Source organism: Scyliorhinus canicula, chromosome 14 (assembly GCF_902713615.1).
Source record: "Scyliorhinus canicula chromosome 14, sScyCan1.1, whole genome shotgun sequence".
Lineage (NCBI taxonomy): Eukaryota > Metazoa > Chordata > Chondrichthyes > Carcharhiniformes > Scyliorhinidae > Scyliorhinus > Scyliorhinus canicula.
Genome location: NC_052159.1, coordinates 30,266,058 through 30,290,893, shown reverse-complemented (window position 1 = coordinate 30,290,893; position 24,836 = coordinate 30,266,058). Strand labels below are relative to the sequence as shown.

General features: G+C 44.7%; 1 protein-coding gene across 3 annotated transcripts in view; it reads left to right on the top strand.

The window, feature by feature from the left end:
* Positions 1-24,836, top strand: part of LOC119977748 (F-BAR and double SH3 domains protein 2-like) — a 326,212-nt gene that overhangs the window by 275,589 nt on the left and 25,787 nt on the right. For all 3 annotated transcript variants that reach the window (XM_038818952.1, XM_038818954.1, XM_038818953.1), the window contains 2 exons: positions 14,048-14,182; positions 22,480-22,563. In XM_038818952.1, coding sequence (XP_038674880.1) covers positions 14,048-14,182; positions 22,480-22,563 — 219 coding nt within the window. The remainder of the gene's footprint in view (positions 1-14,047; positions 14,183-22,479; positions 22,564-24,836) is intronic.

The following is a 24,836-nucleotide window of genomic DNA, read 5'->3' as shown; positions in this document are numbered from 1 at the left end:
CTGGGTCGGGGTTTGCAACTACAGCTCTGGAACTGCATGCAATTCTTCAACGTCTCATTTGCGGCTTCTAACATTTTCCAGTTAGATTGCGTGAATGTGAAAAAATGTCCTGAAAAATCTTGTCAAGAAAAGTAGGAGCTGTTTTATTGTGGGGATAAAAGGCTAATGATTATGTGACACTTTACAGTTTCAAATCATTATTTTATTTTAATGAAAATCAATGTTATTATCTAAATAAATATCTTTGAGGTTACTAACCGCACCATGTTAAAAGATTGTTTTTTGTTCAAGGAACAGGTTTTATGCTTGCGTCATTATTATTTCTAATATAGAGGAGATGTTGAATTTGGAATATATTATTAGAAGCATTAACACTATCGGCTGAAAAATACTGTAATTCTACAAATCTTAAGTTTATTTTAAAAGTGACTTTACTGACAAAAGTATTGTTTTTTTAATTTAAATCATTCAGCCATAAATTCAGTCTATTAAAATTTCATTTTTTTGGCAATTGATAAAATTCAACACTGAGCTAAATCACTGGCTTTTAAAGCAGGCCAGCAGCACGGTTCGATTCCCGTACCAGCCTCCCCGGACAGGCGCCAGAATGTGGCGACTAGGGGCTTTTCACAGTAACTTCATTGAAGCCTACTCGTGACAATAAGTGATTTTCATTTCATTTCAGTATACATGGAAATTATGCGCTCTATTGAGATATTCTGCATTTTGCTAAGTATTTAGAGAAACGTGGGAACATAGAAAATAGGAGCAGAAGTCACCCATTCAGCCCTTTAAGCCTGCTCCACCATTCACTTTGACCATGTTTGATCATCCAATTCAGTTTCTGCGAAGCCCTCTCCATATGATCAGAGGATTAGATAAGGTGGACATCGAGAGCCTTTTTCCTCGGATGGTGTGTCCAGCACGAGGGGACATAGCTTTAAATTGAGGGGGGATAGATATAGGACAGATGTCAGAGGTAGGTTCTTTACTCAGAGAGTAGTAAGGGCGTGGAATGCCCTGCCTGCAACAGTAGTGGACTCGCCAACACTAAACGCATTCAAATGGTCATTGGATAGGCATATGGACGATAAGGGAATAGTGTAGAGGGACTTTAGAAGGGTTTCACAGGAGGGTGCAACATCGTGGGCCGAAGGGCCTGTACTGCGCTGTAATGTTCTATATCCTTTGATCCCTTTAGTCCCAAGAGCAATGTCTAGCTCTTTCTTGTAAACATACAATGATTTGGCATCATCTGCTTTCTGTGGTCGAGAATTCCACAGGCTCAGCACTGTCTGGGTGCAGAAACTTCTCCACATTTCCGTCCTAAATGGTTTACCCCATATCCTTAGACTGTGACCCATGGTTCTGGACTCACCCATCATTGGGAACATCCTTCTTTCATCTACCCTGTCTAGTCCTGTTTGAATTTCTTCCTAATTTTTCTAATTAAGGGACAATTTAATGTGGCCAATCCACCTACCCTACACATCTTTGCGTTTTGGGGGGTGAAATCCACGCAGACACATAACGAGAATTTGCAAACACCACACAGACAGTGACCCAGTGCCAGGATCAAACCCGGGTCCTCGGCATGGTGAGGCAAAAGTGCACACCACTGTGCCACCCCATCGCTCCGCATGTTAGAATTTTATAGGACTTAGGAATTACATTTATTTATTCTGGCTCCCCAATAGTTTGATTTTATGAAAACCATTTTTAGAACACTCCTTTGTTCAAAAAAGTTGCTGACTCCTGTCCTAGGTAATAGAAGTCACAGGTTTGGAAGGTGCTATCAAAGGAGAGTTGGTGCAGTACATTGTGTTGATAGTACACATTGCTGCTCTTGTGGAGAGAGTGTACGTTTAAAGTAGTGAATGGGGTGCCAATTATGTGGGCTACTTTATCTTGGGTGGAACTGAGCTTCTCAAGTATCATTGGAGCTGCACTCATCAGTGTAATCCATCCATATTAGAAAGGTATTTCCTCACACTCCTCCTTTATGCCTCATGAATAGTGGACAGACTTTGGGGAGTCAGGAGATGAGAATTCCTGGCCTATAGCCTGTTCTCGTGGCCACAGTATTTATATGGTAGGTAAAGTTCAGTTTCTGGTCAGTGATCAGCCCCAGGATATTGATGGTAGAGGATTCAACGATGGTGATTCCTTTACTCTCAAGGGAGATGATTAAATTCTTTCTTATCGAAGATGGTCACTGCTTGACATTGGTGTGGCAATGTACTTGCCTTTTATCAGAGCATTGTCCAGTCTTGCTGCTGGGGCTGTACAGTGTTAGCATTGCTGCCTCACAGCACCAGGGACCCGGGTTCAGTTCCGGCCTTGGGTGATGGTCTGTTTGCACTTCCTTCCTTGTCTGCGGGGGTTTCCTTGGGGTCCTCTGGTTTCCTCCCACAGTCCAAAGATGTGCAGGTTAGGTGGATGGACCATGCTAAATTGCCCCGAAGTGTCCAGGGATGTGCAGGTTAGGTAAATTGGCCATGCTAAATTGTCCTTTACTGTCCAAAGATGCGCAGGTTAGGTAAGGTTATGGGTGTGTGGGATTGGACATTGTTAGGGTGCCCTAACATAGGACTGGTGCAGACTCGATGGGTCCAATGGCCTCCTTCTGCAATGTAGGAATTCTATAGTTCTAATTGGGTGAAATTGCTTTGGTATCTGAGGACTTGCAACTGGTGCAGGACACTGCAATCATCAGCTAAAACCCCACTTCTAGTATTATGATGGAGAGAAGGTCATTGATGAGGCAGCTGAAGATGGTCAACCACGGACACAACCCTGAAGAAGTCCTGAGGCTGAGAAGGTTGACCTCTAAACTCACTTCATCTTCCTTTGTGCTGGCTATGACAGCATTGGAGGGTTTCCCCCTGATTCCCACTAACTTCAATTTTGCTAGGGCTCCTTGATGCAACACACAGTCAAATGCTGCCTTGATTCCAAGGGCAAAAGCTTTCGTCTCACCTCTGGAATCTTAAACTGGAGTCAATGGGAATCGTTGAGATGGGGGGTGAGCTCTCCACTGCTTGGAGTCCACCTGGCACAAAGCAAGATGGTTGTGGTGATTGGAGGTCAATCATCTCAGTCCAGGACATTGCTGCAGGAGTTCCTTACAGTAGTGTCTTGGGCCCAACCATCTTCAGCTGCTTCATCAATGACCTTCCCGCCATCATACTGTCAGAAATGAGGATGTGCAGTCATCTGCAAATAATGTTCAGCACTGTTCGTGACTCCTCAGATAATGAAGCAGCCCATGTCCAAACGCAACAAAACCTGGACAATTTCCAGGCTTGGGCTGACAAGTGGCAACTTACATTTGCGTCACACAAGTGCTAGGTAATGACCATCTCCTACAAGAGAGGATCTAACAACCGCCCCATGACATTCAATGACATTACCATCGCTGAAACCCCCTCTCAACATCCTGGGGGTTACCATTGATCAGAAACTGAAGTGGACGAGCCACATGTGGCTATGCTGTGGCTATCGGGGCCGGTCAAAGACTAGGAATTCTGGGGTGAGTAACTCGCCTCCTGACACACACACACACACACACACACACACACACACCCCAAAACCTCCCAAAGCCTGTCTACCATCTACAAGGCACAAGTCAAAAGTGTAATGGCATACTCTCCACTTGCAGCTCCAACAACACTCGAGAAGCTTGACATTATTCAGGACAAAACAGCCCACTTGATCGCTCCCCCTTCCACAAACATTCAAACCCTTCACCACTGGTGAAAAGCGGCAGCCATGTGTACCATCTACAGGATACACTGCAGTAACTCACCAATGTTCCTTAGACAACACCTCAACACCTTCCAACCCCACGACCACTCCATCTAGAAGGACGACTATAGCAGATACCTGGAAACCACACCACCTGGAGGTTTCCATCCAAGTCACTGAACACCCTGACTTGGAAATATATCACCGCTCCTTCGTTGTCACGGGGGCAACATCTGGGAGCGCTCTCTCTATAAGCATAGTGGGTGTACCTGCACCTCAAGGACTGCAGCAGTTCAAGAAGGCAACCACCACCTTCTGAAGGACAACTAGGGATGGGCAATAAATGCTGGCCTAATCAGCGATATCCACATCCCATAAATGAATCATTTTTAAATCCAGCTCTTTTGTCCATGTTTAGACCAAGGTGAGACTGAGATTAAAAACCTAATGAGGGCAGCACGGTGGCCTAGTGGTTAGCACAACCGCCTCACGGCGCTGAGGTCCCAGGTTCGATCCCGGCTCTGGGTCACTGTCCGTGTGGAGTTTGCACATTCTCCCCGTGTCTGCGTGGGTTTCGCCCCCACAACCCAAAAATGTGCAGAGTAGGTGGATTGGCCACGCTAAATTGCCCCTTAATTGGAAAAAATGATTGGGTAATCTAAATTTATAAAAAAAAACCTAATGGCCCAGGCAGAACCCAAACTAATGATCAGTGAACAGGCTGTCTAAGTGCCACATGTTAGCGCTGCCAACGACATATTCCCTTCCTTTGCTGATGATTCAGAATAGATTAATGGGTCAGTAATTGGCAGGATTGGACTTGTCCTGCTTTTTGAACAGGATTCTTCTGAGCATTTTTTCCATATTGGTGGATGCCAGTTTGTAGCTCCATGCTCTCCCCATAAGCCAGCTTTTCCTTGAATCACTTCCTTGAATCAATTTCCTTGAATCTCCCTCAATCACTCCCTATTGTTAAGTTCACCACAATACCCCAAATAAGATTTATTTGATGTGCATTCCTGTTTCTTAAGTTTGCTGCTAATAATGGTAGCTAGTTAAATAACTGTGTGACTTCTCGTCAATTGTTTCAATTAGAACTGGGCTCTGTAACATGTACTTAACAAGTGGTGATGGAGAAAAGTGTGGGGGTGGTGTCACATCCCTGCTTGACTCCAGTCTTGACCTTGAAGGTTTCTGTCTTGTGTCCGGCGGTGAGGACTGTTGCCTCCTTTTCGTGGAGGATTCAGAGGATGTGGATAAGTTTCTCTGGACAGCTGACTTTTGACAGGATCTTCCATAGCACTTCCCGCTGACTGAGTCAAAAGCCTGGTCAGATCAATGAAGGCCATGTATAGTGGTTGATGCTGCTCCTGGTATTTCTCTTGAAGTTGCCAAGCAGTGAAAGTCATGTCTGCTGCTCCACGGTTGGTTGGAGGCCACACTGGCTTTCCGGAAGGATTCCTGGGCGAAGGCAGCTAGCGAGGAGTGGGGCAATGATCTCCCGAGCAATGGAGAATAGTGAGATTCCTCGGTTTTTTTTTGCACAGCCCGCTTCAATTCTTTCTTGAAGATGGTGGTGTTGACAGCATTCCTGAGGTGGGCAAGATTTTTTTCTCTGTCCCAGTGATGGAGAGGATGAGTGATCTCTTCTCTTCAGAGTTTGAAGGTCTCCATTAGGATCCTGTCCACTCCTGCGGCTTTTCCATTCTTTGTATGTTTAATGGTGGTTTTGACTTCGTCCACATTTGGTGGGAGTCCAAGATCATCTTTCATGGGGAGTTGGCGGATTTCCTCAGACACATCCTCCTCTGAGTATGTCACGGTTTGGCAGTTCTTTGAACTTTTCTCTCCGTTGAAGGCTGATGTTTTTTCTGCCCAGTTTAAGTGTCTGATTGGTACTTAATATGCTGGGCCTTCTCAAACATCAGTGATGCAGGGCTCTGGCCGGCACTCCAGCTGCCAGGTAGCACCCCATCACCTCCATTCAATACTGCTCACAGTTTCCCTTGCCCCCAGTAGTACTATCAAAATAGGATGATTTTGAATACGTGAGTCCATATAGAACCAAAGGTAATGGGATTGCTTTCTTAGAAACAGAGCCATGGGGAGATTTGATTGAAGTGTACAAGGTTGTGAGGGGCTGAGAAGTTGGATGAGAAGGACCTATTTCTTTTCTTTGCAGAGAGGTTGGTGACTACAGGATATAGATTTAAAGAGATCGGTAGAAATTAGAGGAATAATGAGGTAAAATGGTCCCGCCTAGACGGTGGTGGGGGTCTGGAAGTCATTACCGAAACAGGTGATAGAGGCAGAAACCTCTCACCTCATTTGCAATTGAAGTCCCATAACCTCCTGGGCTACAAACCAAGTGCTGCAAAATTAGATTAGGCAGTGTGGCGACATGTTTTTTGATCACCTACTGTGTCGTTAACCTTTCTGTCATTTTCTAAATACCTGAAAAGGAGGAATTTGAAAGGATGTGAAGAGAGGGCAGGAAAAGTGGTGGTATGTGAATTGCTCGTTAGGGCAGCCAGTACAAACACAATGGGCCAAACGGCCACCTTCTGAGCTTTAATGATTCTATCATTCTCCACCTTGTTTATGGAAGAACTAGCCTAAACTGACGCACTTCCTTGATAAAAAATAGCTTTCACAAACAACTTCAATGTAAGCATCTTTTCAGTAATTCCATTGTCAATCTGCCATTAAAGGTTCATCTTTCAACCCATATGTTTTAATTGTAATGTTAAAAGTTGTATTTCATGTACAATACAGATCATTTCAAAGACATTTTAATCACCATACGCATTGTGTAAAATGCTATTTAAGCTGATTATAGCTTGCAGTCTTTTGTGAATATTATAGTCTCAGAATATCCATTATGATTTCCAATGCAAGCTATGAATATGGTGAGTGGAAAGTCCATGGCATAACAATTCAAACAATTAAATACATTTTAGTCATAGAGGTCTGCAGCACAGAAAAGATCCTTCGGCCCCTCGGGTCTGTGCCAGTCAAAAAAAAACACCCAACTATTCTAATCCCATTTTCCAGCACTTGGCCCATAGCCTTGCATGCCATAGCATTGCAAGTGCACATCTAAATACTTCGTCAATGTTATGAGGGTCTCTGTCTCCACCACCTTTTCAGGTAGTGATTTCCAGACTCCCACCACCCTCTCAGTGAAACGGCTTTTCCTCACATCCCCAATAAACATCCTGCCCCTTACCTTGAATCTATGTCCCCTGGTTATTGATCTCTCCACCAAGGGGAAAGATTTCTTCCTGTCTATCTATGCCATTTATAATTTTATACATCTCAATCATGTCCTCCCTCTGCTCCAAGGAAAACATCCCTAGTCTATCCAATCTCTTCATAGCTGAAATCCTCCAGCCCAGGCAACATTCTGGTAAATGTCCTCTGCACTCTTTCAAGTGCTATCACATCCCTCCCATAATGTGGAATCCAGAATTGCACAAATTACTCTAGCTGTGGCCTAATTAACATTTTAGACAGTTCCAGCATAACCTCCCTGCTCTTGAATTCCATGCCTTGGCGAGCAAAGGCAATATCCCTTCTTAACCACTGTATCGACTGGACTGGTGTACATGCACACCAAAGTTCCTCTAATCCACGATGTTTCCCAGGGTCCTGCCACTCATCATGAAGTCACCTGATGAAGGAGCAGCGCTCCGAAATCTTGTGATTTCAAATAAACCTGATGGACTTTAACCTGGTGTTGTGAAACTTCTTATTGAGCTCTGCATCAGCTTCAGTCCACAGCAACTGTTCAATGGATATTCTCTTTTCCATCCCCGATTTGACTGGGTTGCTGGTGCCTATTTGCCATTGTTACAGAATTACTGGCTATCCAGCGACATCAGTTTTGCTCCTCAACGCAAGAGACCAGGTAGAGTCCGGATTCTTTTCCTCACCGTTTATTCAAGCATGTAGAGATGCCGTGTCCACAAAATCGCATACAGATTCCCTGAGCAGTACATTGCAACAGTAAATATACAAGTAATTTGCATAGACCAATCACAAGAATACATTTGTTCTGAAGTCATTGATATCCAATTACAGCGAACAGTTCTAATTCATTCATGTCTGTGGGCAGCGCATTGGAGCAGTGGTTAGCACGGGGCTTGATCCCGGCCCCGGGTGACAGTATGTATGGAGTTTGCACATTCTCCCTGTGTCTACGTGGGTCTCGCCCCCCCCCCCCCCCCCCCCCAACCCAAAGATCCAAAGATGTGCAAGGTAGGCGGATTGCTCACACTAACATTCCGCTTAATTGAAAAAAAAATAATTTGGTACTCTAAATTTAAAAAAAGAGGGAAATGTATATATGTCCGGTGCTCATAGTTACAGCCTCCAGACACTTGTCTAATTGTAATATTCAGTTAGTAACAAAGCACGCCTACATGGTTGCACCATCCAAGCATCCACTCCTGCAGAACCTGGCTGTTTTGCCTACTTTCTTGTGGCTCATCAAAGTTCCTGCTTTCTTGTCCCTTGTTCACCTTGTTCGTGCAGCCCATCTGGAAGTGTGGGAACCAGAGGAACAGCTCCACATGGGAATTCTGCTGTACTTCGTCCACACGGGAAGTATTCAGTGCATTCAGTGATTTTAACGACATCACCATGTTCAATAAAATGGTAGAGGAGCAATGAGAGGATCAGACTACTCATACACATAGCTCTGTGAAAGAATGTATCATCTTTACAGCCACAGGGCAAGCAAGCCCAAATGGTCCAGAACTTGGTATGTTGCTGTAAGTTAGAGATAGGAAGAAATTATTAGGGAGGTAAGGGAAGTGTGTTTTCTACTGTGCTGAGAGATGGAGTGGGCATAAATTCAAAGGGTTGGGAGGGTAAGAACCTGAAGAAGCACTATGGCCTGAGGGGCTTTTGCATATATAAAGCAGACTGTAATCTTAAGACAAATTTGATAAACTCTCTTCGCCTAACCTGCAGTTTATCCATTTGTTCTTTGATTATTCAAGATTTGAACATTGTTAAATTCAAAATTTCTAAACTACAGGTTAGACGAAGAGAGTTTATCATATTTGTCTTAAGATTACAGCAGTGGGCCTCATGGTCGAGGCCCACGTATTAAGAATGGGCAAAGTGCTTGAGACTTCAAAAAATCTGCATAACCATGTGTGATAATGGGAGATTTCAACCTGCAAATAGGAAGGGGGGGATCTTAAGAGGCGGATGCACTGCACTTAATGTTGGCGGGGCGGATCCAAGTGGTGAAAATTAATATTCTGCTGAAGTTCTTGTTTATCTTTCAGGCTCTTCCAATCTTTATGCCAAAGGCCTTTTTTCTGAAAGTGGACACGATCATTTCAGACTTTGTATGGATGGGGAAGGTGCTGAGGGTGGGGAGGACCCTGCTACAGAGGCAGCAGAGGGGGGGGGGGGGGTGTTGTTGGCATTGCCAAACTTGCTTCATTATTATTGGGCGGCGAATGTGGACAGGGTGTGGCGGTGGTGGGAAGGAAAAGTGGTAGAGTGGGTTAGGATGGAGGAGGAATCTTGTAAGGAGTTTAGTTTGAGGGCTATGGTGACAGCAGCGTTTACTCTCAGTAGGTTTTCGGAGAGCCCGGTGGTGCAGTCCACGGTGAAGATATGGAATCGGCTGAGGAGGCATCTTAGGGTGGAAGGGATGTCGGTGCTAACGCCGCTGTGCGAGAATCATGGGTTTGAGCCGGGGGGATGGATAGTGTAGACAGGAGGTGGAAGGAAGTGGGCTGGTCAAGGTGAGGGATCTGTATTTGGAGGAAGGGTTCGCCAGTCTGGAGGAGCTAATGGAGAGGGTAGAACTGCCAAGGGGGGAGTGAGGTTAATCTGCAGGTTAGGGACTTTGCAGAAATGGTCTGGAGGGAATTCCCTAGGTTGCCGGGATACACCCTGCTGGAGCGACAGCTGCATCCAGATGTGGAAGGGGAGGGAAGAATTGGAGAAACGTACAAGTGGCTGGAGGAGCATGAAGGTGATCGGGTGGTGAAGATCAAGGACAAATGGGAAGCGGAGTTGGAAGGGGAGATCAATTGGGGAGTATGGAGTGAGGCACTGCGTAGGGTAAACGGGACCTCCTCTTGTGCAAGGATGGGCCTGATACAGTTTAAGGTGGTGCACAGGGTGCATATGACTCAGGTGTGAATGACTGGGTTCTTTCAGGAGGTAGCTGATGAGTTGAGCAGTGTGGGCGAGGGCCAGCGAATCACAAGAACATGTTTTTGGGTTACGAAAAATTGGGAAGATTCAGGGCAGGAGTGTTCACAGTCTTAGCCAGGATAGTGGAGGGAGGAGTGGATCCGGACCCTTTGGTGGTGATATTTGGGGTTTCAGAGAAGCCGGAGTTCATGGAGAGGAGGAAGGCCGATGTCGAGGCCTTCGCCCCTCTCATTGCACAACAGTGAATTGTGCTGGAGTGGTGGTCGACATCGCCAGAGGGTGTAGCGGCTTGGTTGGGTGACCTGTATGACTTCCTGCAGTTAGAGAGGATAAAGTATGAGTTAAGGGGCTCTGCAGGGCACTTTGAGAAAAGGTGGGGGGTGTTTGTGATCATGTTTGAGGGACTGTTCATCGCGGGGGGGGTGCGAAAAAGGGGGAAAACTCTGTACAGACTGTATAGTTGATTGCTGAGAAGTATGTTTCCTGGGGTGTTATTTGCTGTAACCTGTTTTGATACATGTTTGTAATAAAATACTTTTTTTTTAATTCATACTATTAGAAGAACTTAAAGGCAATGAGTAGTTGTATAAGTAATGGCTGGGAAGATTATATAAGAAGCAACAAAGGGAAATTGAGAAATTATTCAGGAAAAATGCTTGGACATGGTATCCAGGGTAATGTATCAGGGAAAAAAAATGAATAGTTTTAAAAGAAAACTGGTTGAAGTGAGGGTAATTTTGACGTGCTAATTGTGTAAAATGTGCAATCACGTTAATCGAATGGGGTTTAATGGGTGGTCAAATCAACTCGCATTTTACACTTTAAAGTCATAATTATCTCGAAGGTTTACTCATTAAAAAATAAATAGTCAGTTAAAAATAAAGATGTGGCAATTTTGGGGGAGGGGGGCGTAAGGATGTGGCAGAATTACTACGTTAATGGTTTCCTCTGCTTTCAAGTGAAGATGGATATATGCCAGAGATTGAAGATGAGAAATCAGTGAAATTAAGAATTCGTAGAATCCTTAGCAGAAGGAGGCCATTCTGCCTATCATGTCTGCACCAATCCTCTGAAAGAGCACTCCATCTAGGCCCACTGCCTGTCCCCCCAACCACGCGCATTGACCATGGCCAATCCACTTGACTCTCACATCCTGGACACTAAGGGGCAATTGATCATCGCAAATCCACCTAACGTGCACATTTTTGGACTGTGGGAGGAACCTGGAGCACCCAGAGAAACTGGAGCAGACACGGAGAAAATGCAAACTCCACACAGTCAGTCACCCAAGCCCAAAATTGATCCTGGGTCCCTGTGCTGTGTGGCAGCAGTGCTAACCACATGTTGTAGCCATTAACGTAACCAGAAATATTTTATGAATGAAATAATTAGATTAACTCCTTTAAGCTTTCCAAGCCATGATCATTTCCTCTGGGGGCAGGTTCTGTTTTTCTGTTTGAGGGTATTAAAATAAAACTAAGCATGGATTAGTTGCAATTGGACAAATACACTAATCCTGTATTCTTAGCAGGAAGCCAAACTGGGGGAACATGTCAGAGGATAGTATTGCTACAATAGTATGTATTGTTGCACTGCCTCCAATCCTCACTTCTTCAAGCCAAGCTTCCCGCTGACAGCATTAGGTCAGCAGATTTACCTTAATCTTCCAAAACTGGCTGGATTGGAAAAAGTACTGGAGAATTTTTAATCTTAAAAGGAGGAAGGGGCAAATTAAGTCATTAAAGAAATGTTTTTTGAGTACCCAATTATTTTTTTCCAATTAAGGGGCAATTTAGTGTGGCCAACCCACCTAACCTGCACATCTTTGGGTTGTAGGGGTGAAAACCACGCAGACATGGGGAAAATGTGTAAACTCCACACGGACAGTGACCCAGGGCTGGAATTCGAACCCGGGTCCTCAGCGCTGCAGTCCCAGTACTATCCAGTGCGCTACTTGCTGCCCTGCAAATTAAGTCATCATGTTATGATCCTCCTGGACCAGATTCCAAAGTCTTGGTACAATTCAATTAGAGACCAGTTTTTTTTTAATGTAAAGTACAGTGAGTTTGATTTTCAAGACAGTTGCTAAAACGATAAAGCCACAAGATTCCATGGGTTTTAAACAAAAATAAACTTTACACGGGTAAGAAAGGTGAAACAATTTCTCAACAACCCACCCAGATGTCAGTAAACACGGAGAGTCACCCAATGTCATTGGAACTCTGCCTCCCTCGTGAAGGATTCCAGTCTTCACCTTGGGAATGCTCTCCAAAAGTCACACCAACTCTCTGGCGGTCTCAACAACAACCTAATTCGTAGAGTTTAAATCTTGTCTCTCAAGACTCTATTTCCCTGGATACCAGAGTCTGCATTCCCGCAGCAACTTGCAGACTACTACTGTTCCAAAGTGTTACCTTCGCCCAACAACCCACAGAACACAGCCACCAACCTTCTGCTGCCTCCTTAGATCCTCAGGGCTTCTCCTGAGTCTCCATAACTTAAAGTCTGCAAACTATTTTCGGCTTGGTGCCTATTTCTATGCTTCTCTTTCCATTGTCCTGACTGGAACTTCACCTTGTCCCCTATTCCTGTCCCCTGCATTGGGCTCGAGGTGCCCGGCTCCTGGGTCACATGATCCAGTTTCGTGCTTTTTGAACAGGCACACTGCGCTTTCCCAAAGAAACCATACAGGAACCACGCCGGCGGATCTGGGCCGGTCGGCCATGGAGAATCACTAGGGGGGCCTCTTTCAATGACCCCCGGCCAGCGCGACCGGAGAATCGCATCTCGGCATCGAAACTGATCGCGGGCATTCTCCGCCCCCGCACCGATCGCGATTTTGCCGCAGAGGCTCAGAGAATCCCGCCCATTAGATTTGATAAATTCAGCACGTAAATCGGGGATAAAGGTTTGCTGGGAAACTGGGTAATTTTGGATTCTAATCTCTTGATATATATATTAAAAAGGTGATCTGACTGTTTCAGGCGCTGAAGAGATTTGGTATGATAGAAAGGTAGTTAGCTCCATCTGGGCAATTAAGGATGGGAAATCCGATTTTTACATAGATTACATAGAATTTACAGTGCAGAAGGAGGCCATTCGGCCCATCGAGTCTGCACCAGCTCTTGGAAAGAGTACCTTACCCCCTATCCAAGGTCAACACCTCCACCCTATCCCCATTACCCAGTAACCCCACCCAACACTAAGGGTAATTTTGGATACTAAGGGCAATTTATCATGGCCAATCCACCTAACCCTTTTTGCCTTCAATATTTACCTATTTTCAATTTATCATTGGGAAATATGATATGGTAGAACTTTTCCCTAATAATAATAATGTTCATTGTCACAAAGCGTCATCGGACTCGAAACTTTAGCTCTTTTCTCTCCCTACAGATGCTGCCAGACTTGCTGAGATTTTGCAGCATTTGCCCTTTCGCTTCATTGTCACAAGTAGGCTTACATCAACACTGCAATGAAGTTACTGTGAGAATCCCCTAGTCGCCACACTCTGGCGCCTGTTCGGGTACAGAGGGAGAATTCAGAATGTCCATTTCACCTAACAAGCATGTCTTTCAGGACTTGTGGGAGGAAACCGGAGCACCCGGAGGAAACCCACTCAGACACAGGGAGCACGTGCAGGCTCCGCACAGTCAGTGACCCAAGCCGGGAATCGAATCTGGGACCCTGACTCTGTGAAGCAACAGTGCTAACCACTATGCTACCATGCGACCATACCTTGGAGGAGTTCATAACAAGAGAATTTAGCTCAAGCTAAATTCATTTAAAACAAATCAAGGAAAGCATCTTCATACAACTAGTGTCATTTATATGAAATGAACTGTTCCAAAGTGGTGTCTTTTTAAATAATTGAGGTATTTAAATGGAAATATAAACTGGGGATGTCGCAGTATTAAGAAAAGATGCAGCAGTTGGGAAATGAGATGAGGTGAACACAATAGTGTGAAGCAAGCTCAGTGGGTTCAAAATCCTATTTATTTCCTAGGGAAATAAATATTCCTGCCAGTCTTCAGTTGTCACACCTTGTATAATGAGATGCATCAGTGAAGTGGTGCAGTTGCTCACAATGTGTACCTTTTAATGCCCTATGCAGGGAAGTCTGGATCTTGAGAAGGATGATGGTGAGGAATATGAAGACAATATGGATGTATTTGATGACAGCAGCTCAAGTCCTTCTGGCACATTGCGCATGTACCCCCTTACCTGCAAGGTCCTCTATTCATACAAAGTTAGTAAATTGGAAATATACATTTTGAGAATTGTGTGAAATGTGATTTTGTTGTCTCCTTAAAGGCTAAATTTTCCCAGGACTGGTTTGGATACGTGAGAGCTGCATCAGATATCTCTCCCACAGCATTCCTACTTCCAAGGGAACTTCCCAGGGTGGGTAAGGAGGAAAGTCGGCAGCCCCCTCCAACAGGTGGAAACCAATGACACCACATAATAAAGACACATTTTCCAACGATGATGTGATTTTCCTGCCTTTGGAGCAGCCCGTCCATGTGTGAAGCCAACAAGCAGGGCAGCCATCACAGTCAAAGACTCCATGCCCCAATGAAGGTACCACCAAGGCGAAAGACAACCAATGCAACAATAAACTGTTGTGTGGAAGAGTTAACCCTCCACACCAATGGCCCTACCTGCTGTGGGCCTCTTCAATCTAACATTTGCAGATGGCGTTGGATGTTCCCTCATGCTTTCCTACCTGTCTCAGCGGCACCCACCTCTTCTGATGGAGCTTCTGGCTAAACACACTGGGCTCTCCGGGGCCCCTGCTTCCCCAATCTTCCCACTGTCCTTAATTGAACCGGATTCCTGGAAACATTGTCTTAATTCACTGTCCATCTCCGAAAAGGTCATACTTGATTTATGACCATGGTCACTTCCGGGTGCCTGATCCGGAAATAAGGCTGATGTCATGATACTGGCCCAACCAGGACAATCCAGCTGTAAGTGTCTGCAACAGTTACCAAAATTATCTGCTCGTTATTACAATATACCAAGCTTTTTAGTTATCCCAGTTTGTGGTGAAACGTTATAAAAAATCTTCATTGTACTTAATTCAATAAACACCAGATACAGTAAGTATTTTAAAGTACTTTTGTGGTTAAAATAGCAAAATAAGCTCAGTAATTCTAATGTAATCTTACAGCCTTAACATTAATTTGTGATGCACTATGTAATGGATTTCTCTGCCACCCGACCTCTGGACAGAAAAGCTCTAGAGAGAGACCCAGCAAATATGGCACCAGACTGAGTAGATTATAGAGAAATACAGCACAGAACAGGCCCTTCGGCCCACGATGTTGCGCCGAACTTTTGTCCTAGGTTAATCATAGAATTTTGGACAATTTGTCATGGCCAATCCACCCAACCTGCACATCTTTGGACTGTGGGAGGAAACCGGAGTACCCGGAGGAAACCCACGCAGTCACGGGGAGGATGTGCAGACTCCACACAGACAGTGACCCAAGTCGAAATCGAACTTGGGACCCTGGAGCTGTGAAGCAATTGTGCTATCCACAATGCTACCGTGCTGCCCTTAAGAAGTTAACCTACACTCCCTTATTCTACCCTAATCCAAGTACCTATCCAATAGCCGCTTGAAGGTCCATAAATTTTCCGACTCAACTACTACCACAGGCAGTGCATTCCATGCCCCCACTACTCTCTGGGTAAAGAACCTACCTCTGACATCCCCTCTATATCTTCCACCATTTATCTTAAATTTATGTCCCCTTGTAATGGTGTGTTCCACCCGGGGAAAAAGTCTCTGACTGTCTACTCTATCTATTCCCCTGATCATCTTATAAACCTCTATCAAGTCGCCCCTCATCCTTCTCCGTTCTAATGAGAAAAGGCCTAGCACCCTCAATCTTTCCTCGTATGACCTACTCTCCATTCCAGGCAACATCCTGGTAAATCTCCTTTGCACCTTTTCCAAAGCTTCCACATCCTTCCTAAAATGAGGTGACCAGAACTGCACACAGTACTCCAAATGTGGCCTGACCAAGGTTTTGTACAGCTGCATCATCACCTCACGGCTCTTAAATTCAATCCCTCTGCTAATGAACGCTAGCACACCATAGGCCTTCTTCACAGCTCTATCCACTTGAGTGGCAACTTTCAAAGAACAATGAACATAGACCCCAAGATCTCTCTGCTCCTCCACATTGCCAAGAACCCTACCATTAACCCTGTATTCCGCATTCAGATTTGTCCTTCCAAAATGGACAACCTCACACTTGTCAGGGTTAAACTCCATCTGCCACTTCTCAGCCCAGCTCTGCATTCTATCTATGTCTCTTTGAAGCCGACAACAGCCCTCCTCACTATCCACAACTCCACCAATCTTCGTATCATCTGCAAATTTACTGACCCACCCTTCAACTCCCTCATCCAAGTCGTTAATGAAAATCACAAACAGCAGAGGACCCAGAACTGATCCCTGCGGTACGCCACTGATAACTGGGCTCCAGGCTGAATATTTGCCATCCACCACAACTCTCTGTCTTCTATCAGTTAGCCAGTTTGTTATCCAACTGGCCAAATTTCCCACTATCCCATGCCTCCTTACTTTCTGCATAAGCCTACCATGGGGAACCTTATCAAATGCCTTACTAAAATCCATGTACACTACATCCACTGCTTTACCTTCATCCACATGCTTGGTCACCTCCTCAAAGAATTCAATAAGACTTGTAAGGCAAGACCTACCCCTCACAAATCCGTGCTGACTATCCCTAATCAAGCAATGCCTTTCCAGATGCTCAGAAATCCTATCCCTCAGTACCCTTTCCATTACTTTGCCTACCACCGAAGTAAGACTAACTGGCCTGTAATTCCCAGGGTTATCCCTATTCCCTTTTTTGAACAGGGGCACGACATTCGCCACTCTCCAATCCTCTGGTACCACCCCTGTTGACAGCGAGGACGAAAAGATCATTGCCAACGGCTCTGCAATTTCATTTCTTGCTTCCCATAGAATCCTTGGATATATCCCGTCAGGCCCGGGGGACTTGTCTATCCTCAAGTTTTTCAAAACACGCAACACATCTTCCTTCCTGACAAGTATCTCCTCAAGCTTATCAGTCTGCTTCACGCTGTCCTCTCCAACAATATGGCCCCTCTCATTTGTAAATACTGAAGAAAAATACTTGTTCAAGACCTCTCCTATCTCTTCAGACTCAATACACAATCTCCCGCTACTGTCCTTAATCGGACCTACTCTCACTCTAGTCATTCTCATATTTCTCACGTATGTGTAAAAGGCCTTGGGGTTTTCCTTGATCCTACCCGCCAAAGATTTTTCATGCCCTCTCTTAGCTCTCCTAATCCCTTTCTTCAGTTCCCTCCTGGCTATCTTGTATCCCTCCAGCGCACTGTCTGAACCTTGTTTCTTCAGCCTTACATAAGTCTCCTTCTTCCTCTTAACAAGACATTCAACCTCTCTTGTCAACCATGGTTCCCTCACTCGACCATCTCTTCCCTGCCTGACAGGGACATACATATCAAAGACACGCAGTACCTGATCCTTGAACAAGTTCCACATTTCACTTGTGTCCTTCCCTGACAGCCTATGTTCCCAACTTCTGCACTTCAATTCTTGTCTGACAGCATTGTATTTACCCTTCCCCCAATTATAAACCTTGCCCTGTTGCTCGCACCTATCCCTCTCCATTACTAAAGTGAAAGTCACAGAATTGTGGTCACTACCTCCAAAATGCTCCCCCACTAACAATTAGCAGTTCAGGCTGTTACACTACTATCTTAGAACATAGAACATACAGTGCAGAAGGAGGCCATTCGGCCCATCGAGTCTGCACCGACCCACTTAAGCCCTCACTTCTTCCCAATCCCCGTAACCCAATAACCCCTCCTAACCTTTTTGGTCACTAAGGGCAATTTATCATGGCCAGTCCACCTAACTTGCACGTCTTTGAACTGTGGGAGGAAACTGGAGCACCCGGAAGAACCCCACACAGACATAGGGAGAATGTGCAGACTCCGCACAGACAGTGACGCAGCGGGGAATCGAACCTGGGACCCTGGCGCTGTGAAGCCACAGTGCTATCCACTTGTGCTACCGTGCTGCCCGACTATTATAGCTGAGCAAAGAATCGTGAGGTAGAAAGAAAACAAAGGGAATCATTGGTTGCTGGTATTTCTATCCTCCCTTGCCAGGGTTGCTGATGCCAACTACAGTGACATAAGAACTAGGAGCAGGAGCAGGCCATCTGGCCCCTCGTGAATGCTCTGCCTTTCAATGAGATCATGGCTGATCTTTTGTGGACTCGGCTCCACTTTCCGGCCCAAACTCTTAATCCCTTTATTCTTCAAAAAACTATCTATCTTTATCTTAAAAACATTTAATGAAGGAGCCTCAACTGCTTCACTGGGAAAGGAATTCCATAGATTTACAACCCTTTGGGTGAAAAAGTTCCTCCTAAGCTCTGTCCTAAATCTACTTCCCCTTATTTTGAGGCTATGCCCCTGAGTTCTGCTTTCACCCGCCAGTGGAAACAACCTGCCACATCTATCCTATCGATTCCCTTCATAATTTTGTATGTTTCTATAAGATGCAGCCTTCTAAATTCCAACAAGTACAGTCCCAGTCTACTCAACCTCTCCTCGTAATCCAACCCCTTCAGCTCTGGGAATAATCTAGTGAATCTCCTCTGCACACCCTCCAACGTCAGTACGTCCTTTCTCAGGTAAGGAGACCAAAATTGAACACAATACTCCAGGTGTGGCCTCACTAACACCTTATACAGTTGCAGCATAACCTCCCTAGTCTTAACAGGGACACCCTGGTGTCTCTGCACAGCAGCATGTTTTAATATTTTATAATTTAAATAATAATCCCCTTTGCTGTTATTCCTACCAAAATAGATAACCTCACATTTGTTAACATTGTATTCCATCTGCCAGACACTAGCCCATTCACTTAACCTATCCAAATCCCTCTGCAGACTTCCAGTATCCTCTGCACTTTTTGCTTTACCACTCATCTTAGTGTCGTCTGCAAACTTGGACACATTGCACTTGGTGCCCAACTCCAAATCATCTATGTAAATTGTGAACAATTGTGGGCCCGTCAACACTGATCCCTGAGGGACACCACTAGCTACTGATTGCCAACCAGAGAAACACCCATTAATCCCCACTCTTTGCTTTCTATTAATTAACCAATCCTCTATCCATGTTACTACTTTACCCTTAATGCCATGCATCTTTATCTTATGCAGCAACCTTTTATGTGTCACCTTGTCAAAAGCTTTCTGGAAATCCAGATATACCACATCCATTGGCTCCCTGTTATCTACTGCACTGGTAATGTCCTCAAAAAGTTCCACTAAATTAGTTAAGCACGACCTGCCCTTTATGAACCCATGCTGCGTCTGCTCAATGGGACAATTTCCATACTGATGCCTCGCTATTTCTTCCTTGATAGATTCCAGCATCTTCCCTACTACCAAAGTTAAGCTAATTGGCCTCTAATTACCCGCTTTCTGCCTATCTCCTTTTTTAAACAGTGGTGTCACGTTTGCTCATTTCCAATCCGCCTGGACCCAGAGTCTCGTGAATTTTGGTAAATTATCGCTGGTGCATTTGCAATTTTCCTAGCCATTTCTTTTAGCACTCTGGGATGCATTCCATCAGGGCCAGGAGACTGGTCTACCTTTAGCACCATTAGCTTGCCCATCACTACCTCCTTAGTGATAACAATCATCTCAAGGTCCTCACCTGTCATAGCCTCATTTCCATCAGTGACTCAACAACTGCTCTGACCAAAAGAAGCTAACTCTGCATAGGCCAAGGGCCAACCTTCTTCGCCTCTAATTTCTCATTGGCCCGAAGACAAATTTAAAATAAACTCTGGAACTTGTAGCCAACTATATATTGTATATTATTTCTGTATTTTTAATTATTCTAATTAATTAATTAGAAGGATCCTGTGATAAACCTTTTGTGATTTAAGGGCACATGTCGTCCTTGTCGGGGCAGTCGTAAAGTGAAAGCTAATAATTAAAGTAATAATTAACGGGTGACATTTCAAATAAAAATTTCTCTGAAAACGAAGTGACCAAATTTCTTATCGTGGGATTTGCTTGAAACAGCACAAAGAGCAATAAAGAAGCAAAGGACACCAGAAATCTGCAGAGGATTAGTCATTCAATGGTTAATACAAGAAAATAGTTTCACAATTGAGGAATACTGGACAATCAACAAAATTTCAAGGCATTTGATGAATTCTTTCAATTGTGCAAATTTCAACAACAATATGTCAACTAAGCCACAGATAGTAAGCTTTAGAAAAGTAGGTATTCTAGTTAACGAAAAAGCCACTAGTAGTGGAAACAGAAAAACAGTTCCACTGACAGAGGCAATTGACTACCCTGAATCCTTTGGTAGCTGTGTGATACAGAATAGCAACCCGATATTATTTCCCATCAGTTAGAAGAGAACTTGTAATTTTAAAAAAAATTATGATCAGGATTTGTGTTCCAGACAAAAGAACCAATGAAGAAATACTCTCCACTTTTCCCCATTCCGATCCTGCAGCCATTAATTGCTTAGTACGGTATAATTCCACAGGCAACTGTGGTATCTTGCCAAATTGATCTTTATTTATTTATCAGCCTTGATAATTCAACTTGTCTTGGTCCAAACTGTTTTTCCTGTTTTACGCTAACCATATTCATTCTTCCCCATCACGGTGCACAGAATGGTGCTGCAAATTTGCAGAAACTGGTTCTTTGTAATTTCACAAGAACCATGTGGAAAATACTTGAAAATTTTCTGTCACTATACTACTTCTATGCATCATTTACGTTACAACAGCCAAATTAATGTAAAGCAATTTTACTTAGCACCAGTGCTTAAAAAATGGACACGGTCAGCCACAGAATGCACTGTTTTGTGCTGGCCCTAATTCTGGATTCTACATTAGCATCAGTTCAAAGCAAATTATTTCATATACACAGTATAATCATGATGTTAATACAACCTACAATTGTTCAGATCCTGAGTTTATTTTAGCAGCTTTTTTCAAAGAAAAAATGTATTCAGACAAAAATTTTCATTATACACAAATAACAACAATACAACAACCACCTAAACCCCCTCTCCTCCCCTCCTCAACCCCTATGAGAGAATAAAAAACCATAACTTAAACAAAATACAGAGGCAACCCATCCCCCCCCCAATCCTGACGGTAACCAACCCCTTGGAAAAGGAAGATGAAAGGCTTGCACCTCGAGTGGAAGCTTTCCACTGACTCCTGATGGTATACGATCATTTCCAGGTGCAACAATTCCATCAGATCCCCCAGCCACGCCGAGGCCTTGGGTGGCCCCGGGGACCTCCGTGCAAGCAGAACTCTCCTCCAGGCTATTAGTGAGGCAAAGGCTAGGACATCTGCCCTCGTCCCTATCTGCAGCACCGGCACGTCTGAAACTCAAAAAATGGCCACCAAAGACCACGGCTCCAGCTGAACGCCCCAAATCTTTGACATTGTGTGAAAAAAGGAGACCCAGAAACTAACAAGGTTGGGGCAAGACCAAAACATGTGCGTGTGATTCACTGGGCCCATAGGACACCACTCACACCTGTCCTTCATCCCCAAGAAGAACCCATTCATAGGTGCCCTGGTCAAGCACCTTAAACTGGATCTGGCTTAACCACACACATGAGGTGAAATTGACTCTGTAATGAACCTCACTCCACGTTTTTTTCTCCCCCCTCTTCCGGAGGACCTGATTCATACACCTGCAGGGCTTCTCAGAGAGTAGACGGTGAAACCGTCTTATTCCTATTGAACTCAGTGAGGGTGAGACTGCCCAACGCATAGCCGCCACCGCAAGTCAGCCTTTTTTTTTTGAGTGAAAGGAAAGAATTTAAATTTTCTTCATTTTACGCGTCAATTTTATTTAAAATGATCGTGCAAGATAATGCTGCGTCTTTTTGTAACATCAGTCGTTTTACTTAAGCAGGGTTTAAATATTACTTCAGCTAAATAACATTGCTATCTATTCAAAAAATGCCGAATTATGGTAAATATTGCACTTTCATTTGGGTGTGGCGAAGCATTGCGCTGCTAAATACTTTTAATCAACTCGAGACCAAAAATGCGTAGGCGAGCTGGATTGGCCATGCTAAATTGCCCCTTACTGTCCGATGGTTAGGTATGGATAGGGCGAGGTGTTGGCTGAGGTAGGGTATTCTTTCAGAGCATCGGTGCAGACTCGATGAGCCAAATGACCAGCTTCTGCACTGTAAGTATTCTATAATTCTAACTCCTCAATAAATTTATCAACCCTCATTGCATTCCAAGATACTTGTTTACATTTTAATGAAATTATATTTTTGGAACTGAATTGGAAAAGCTTGTGCTTCAAGAAACACACTAAAATGTAATCAACCCGAGGAAGACATAACAGAGAAATCAAATCCTTAATTTGGTGTAAAATCACTTACATATTGACATATATGATTACCGTTTATCCTTGTTGCTTTCTGTAGGCTAACCAACCAGATGAGCTCACAATTGAAGAACATGAACTCTTGGAAGTAATCGAAGATGGTGACATGGAAGACTGGGTGAAGGTTTGTGTTTCATTTCATGTTAAGATAGTCCCTACTGTTAACCACAAGTGTCAGCCATGAATCAGAACTTGAGGTTTCACTCCAGAGATTTGAGCACAAAAATCTGAGCTGACATTTTAGTGTAGTACCGAGAAATAGCTTCAATGTCAGAGGTTCCATCCTTTTTGTTGCGATGTTAAACTCAAGCCTCATTTCCTTTCTCAGGGGAACGTAAAAAATCTCATGGCACTATTTTGAAGAAGAACAGGAGAGTTATCCTTGCCAAACTGTGTCCCCAAGCAGATTATCTGGTTATTATCACATTGTTGTTTGTAGCAGTTTGTTGTGTGAAAACTCGTTGCCACATTGTGTACATTATGACAATGACTACACTTTGTGAGGCACTGAGTTTGTGAAACACGGTAGATTAAAACATTTCAGTATTGCAATTTTCATTTGTCTTTCAGCTGGGTAAAAGCATTTTTATTAATTGATCAATTATTTTCCAATGTAACTTCATTACATGCTGGTGTGTGTGTCTGGGTATGAAAAGCATTCTGGATAATTAAAACTTGCATCACATATCAGAGGAGACACAGACCGAGGAGCTGAAGCGAAAGTGGGAGGAGGAGCTCGGGCGAGAGATAGAGGGAGGGCCTTTGAGCGGACGCGTTGAGTAGAGTCAACGCGATTGCAACTTGTGCCAGTCTCGGCTTGATTCAATTCAAGGTCGTTCACCGGACTCACATGACTGTGGCCCGGATTAGCAGATTCTTTGGGGTGGAAGATAGCTGTGCAAAATGGAGGACCAGCAAACCATGTCCACATGTTCTGGGCATGTCCAAAGCTGAGGGGCGCGATTCTCCGCAACCACGATGGGTGGGAGAATAGCGGGAGGTCCGCTCCCGCACCTCCCGCTATTCTCCCACCCCCCCGCAAAATGGCGTTTCCGGTTTTGCAACACGCCGCTCAGAGAAACATGGGCCGCCGTTTCTCACGGCGGCCCGCGATTCTACGGCCCGAATGGGCAGAGCGCTTGCCGTTCCCGACCTGTTCACGATGGTGGCAACCACACCTGGTCGCTGCTGTCGTGAACATGGCGTGCCAGGTAAGTGTGGGGCCTGTGGGGGGCGGATCGGGGATCGAGCACCGCGACCGTGCTCAGGAGGGGACGGGCCCGTGATCGATGTTCACCGATCGTCAGGCCGGCGTCTCAAGGGGACGCACTCTTTCCCCTCCGCTGCCCCGCAAGATCAAGCCGCCACGTCTTGCGGGGCAGCTGAGGGGAAAGACTGCAACCGCGCATGCGTGGGTTTGAGCTGCCCAACCCGCGCATGCGCGGCTGACGTCATTAGGCGCCGTTGCGCCGTCATTTTTGGCGCGCCGGGCCTTGAAACCAGGGACAAGGCCCGGCAGCCGAGTTTCCCGGTACGGCCCTCCTATCCCCCCGGGGAGGGGAGAACAGGGGGCTGGGAGAGGCTTCCGACGCCGTCGTGAACCTCTCCGGGTTTCGCAACGCCGTCGGGCCTTGCGGAGAATTCCGCCCGAGGGGATTTTGACAGGGGTTTGCTGACGTCATGTCCAAGGCATTAAAAAACAAGGGTGGCATTGAGTCCAGAGGTGGCGATTTTCGAGGTGTCGCAGGATCCGGGAATCCAGCAGGAGAAAGAAGCAGACTTTCTGGCCTTTGCTTCCCTGGTAGCCCGGAGACAGATACTATTAGCATGGAAGGACTCAAAGTCCCCGAAGTCGGAGACCTGGCTATCGGACATGGCCATATTTCTCTGTATGTAGAAAATTAAGTTTGCCTTGAGAGGGTCGCAGTTAGGGTTCGCCCGGAGGTGGCAACCATTCATCGACTTCTTCACGGAGAATTAATCGTCAGCGGTGGGGTGTTAGGTTAGCGTAGATTAGGGGGTTAAGTAAATTAATGGTGGGACCTGTTGGGGAGGGAGGTGGTATTTGCACTATGTTTATATTTTCATGTACATTGTTTATATTGCTGCTGTTACAATGCCAAAAAAAACTCAATAAAATGTTTATTTTAAAAAAACTTACATCACATTAGCACTTTGAATTAAGTATGTTTTAACTTTTTTTTTAAATCAAGTCATTCACTTCATCACAACCCAATCTTTGTTCCTTTATGAAAATGACTGATTGAAAGCAGAAAATGTTTATATCTATACATTTGAATAGTTACACATGAGTAATGTTTTGTTTCTTCTGTCAGCATTTTTTTTCACTGTTCTCATTTTAATCATTTCATGCCGGTAGACTCTTGCTTTTCTATT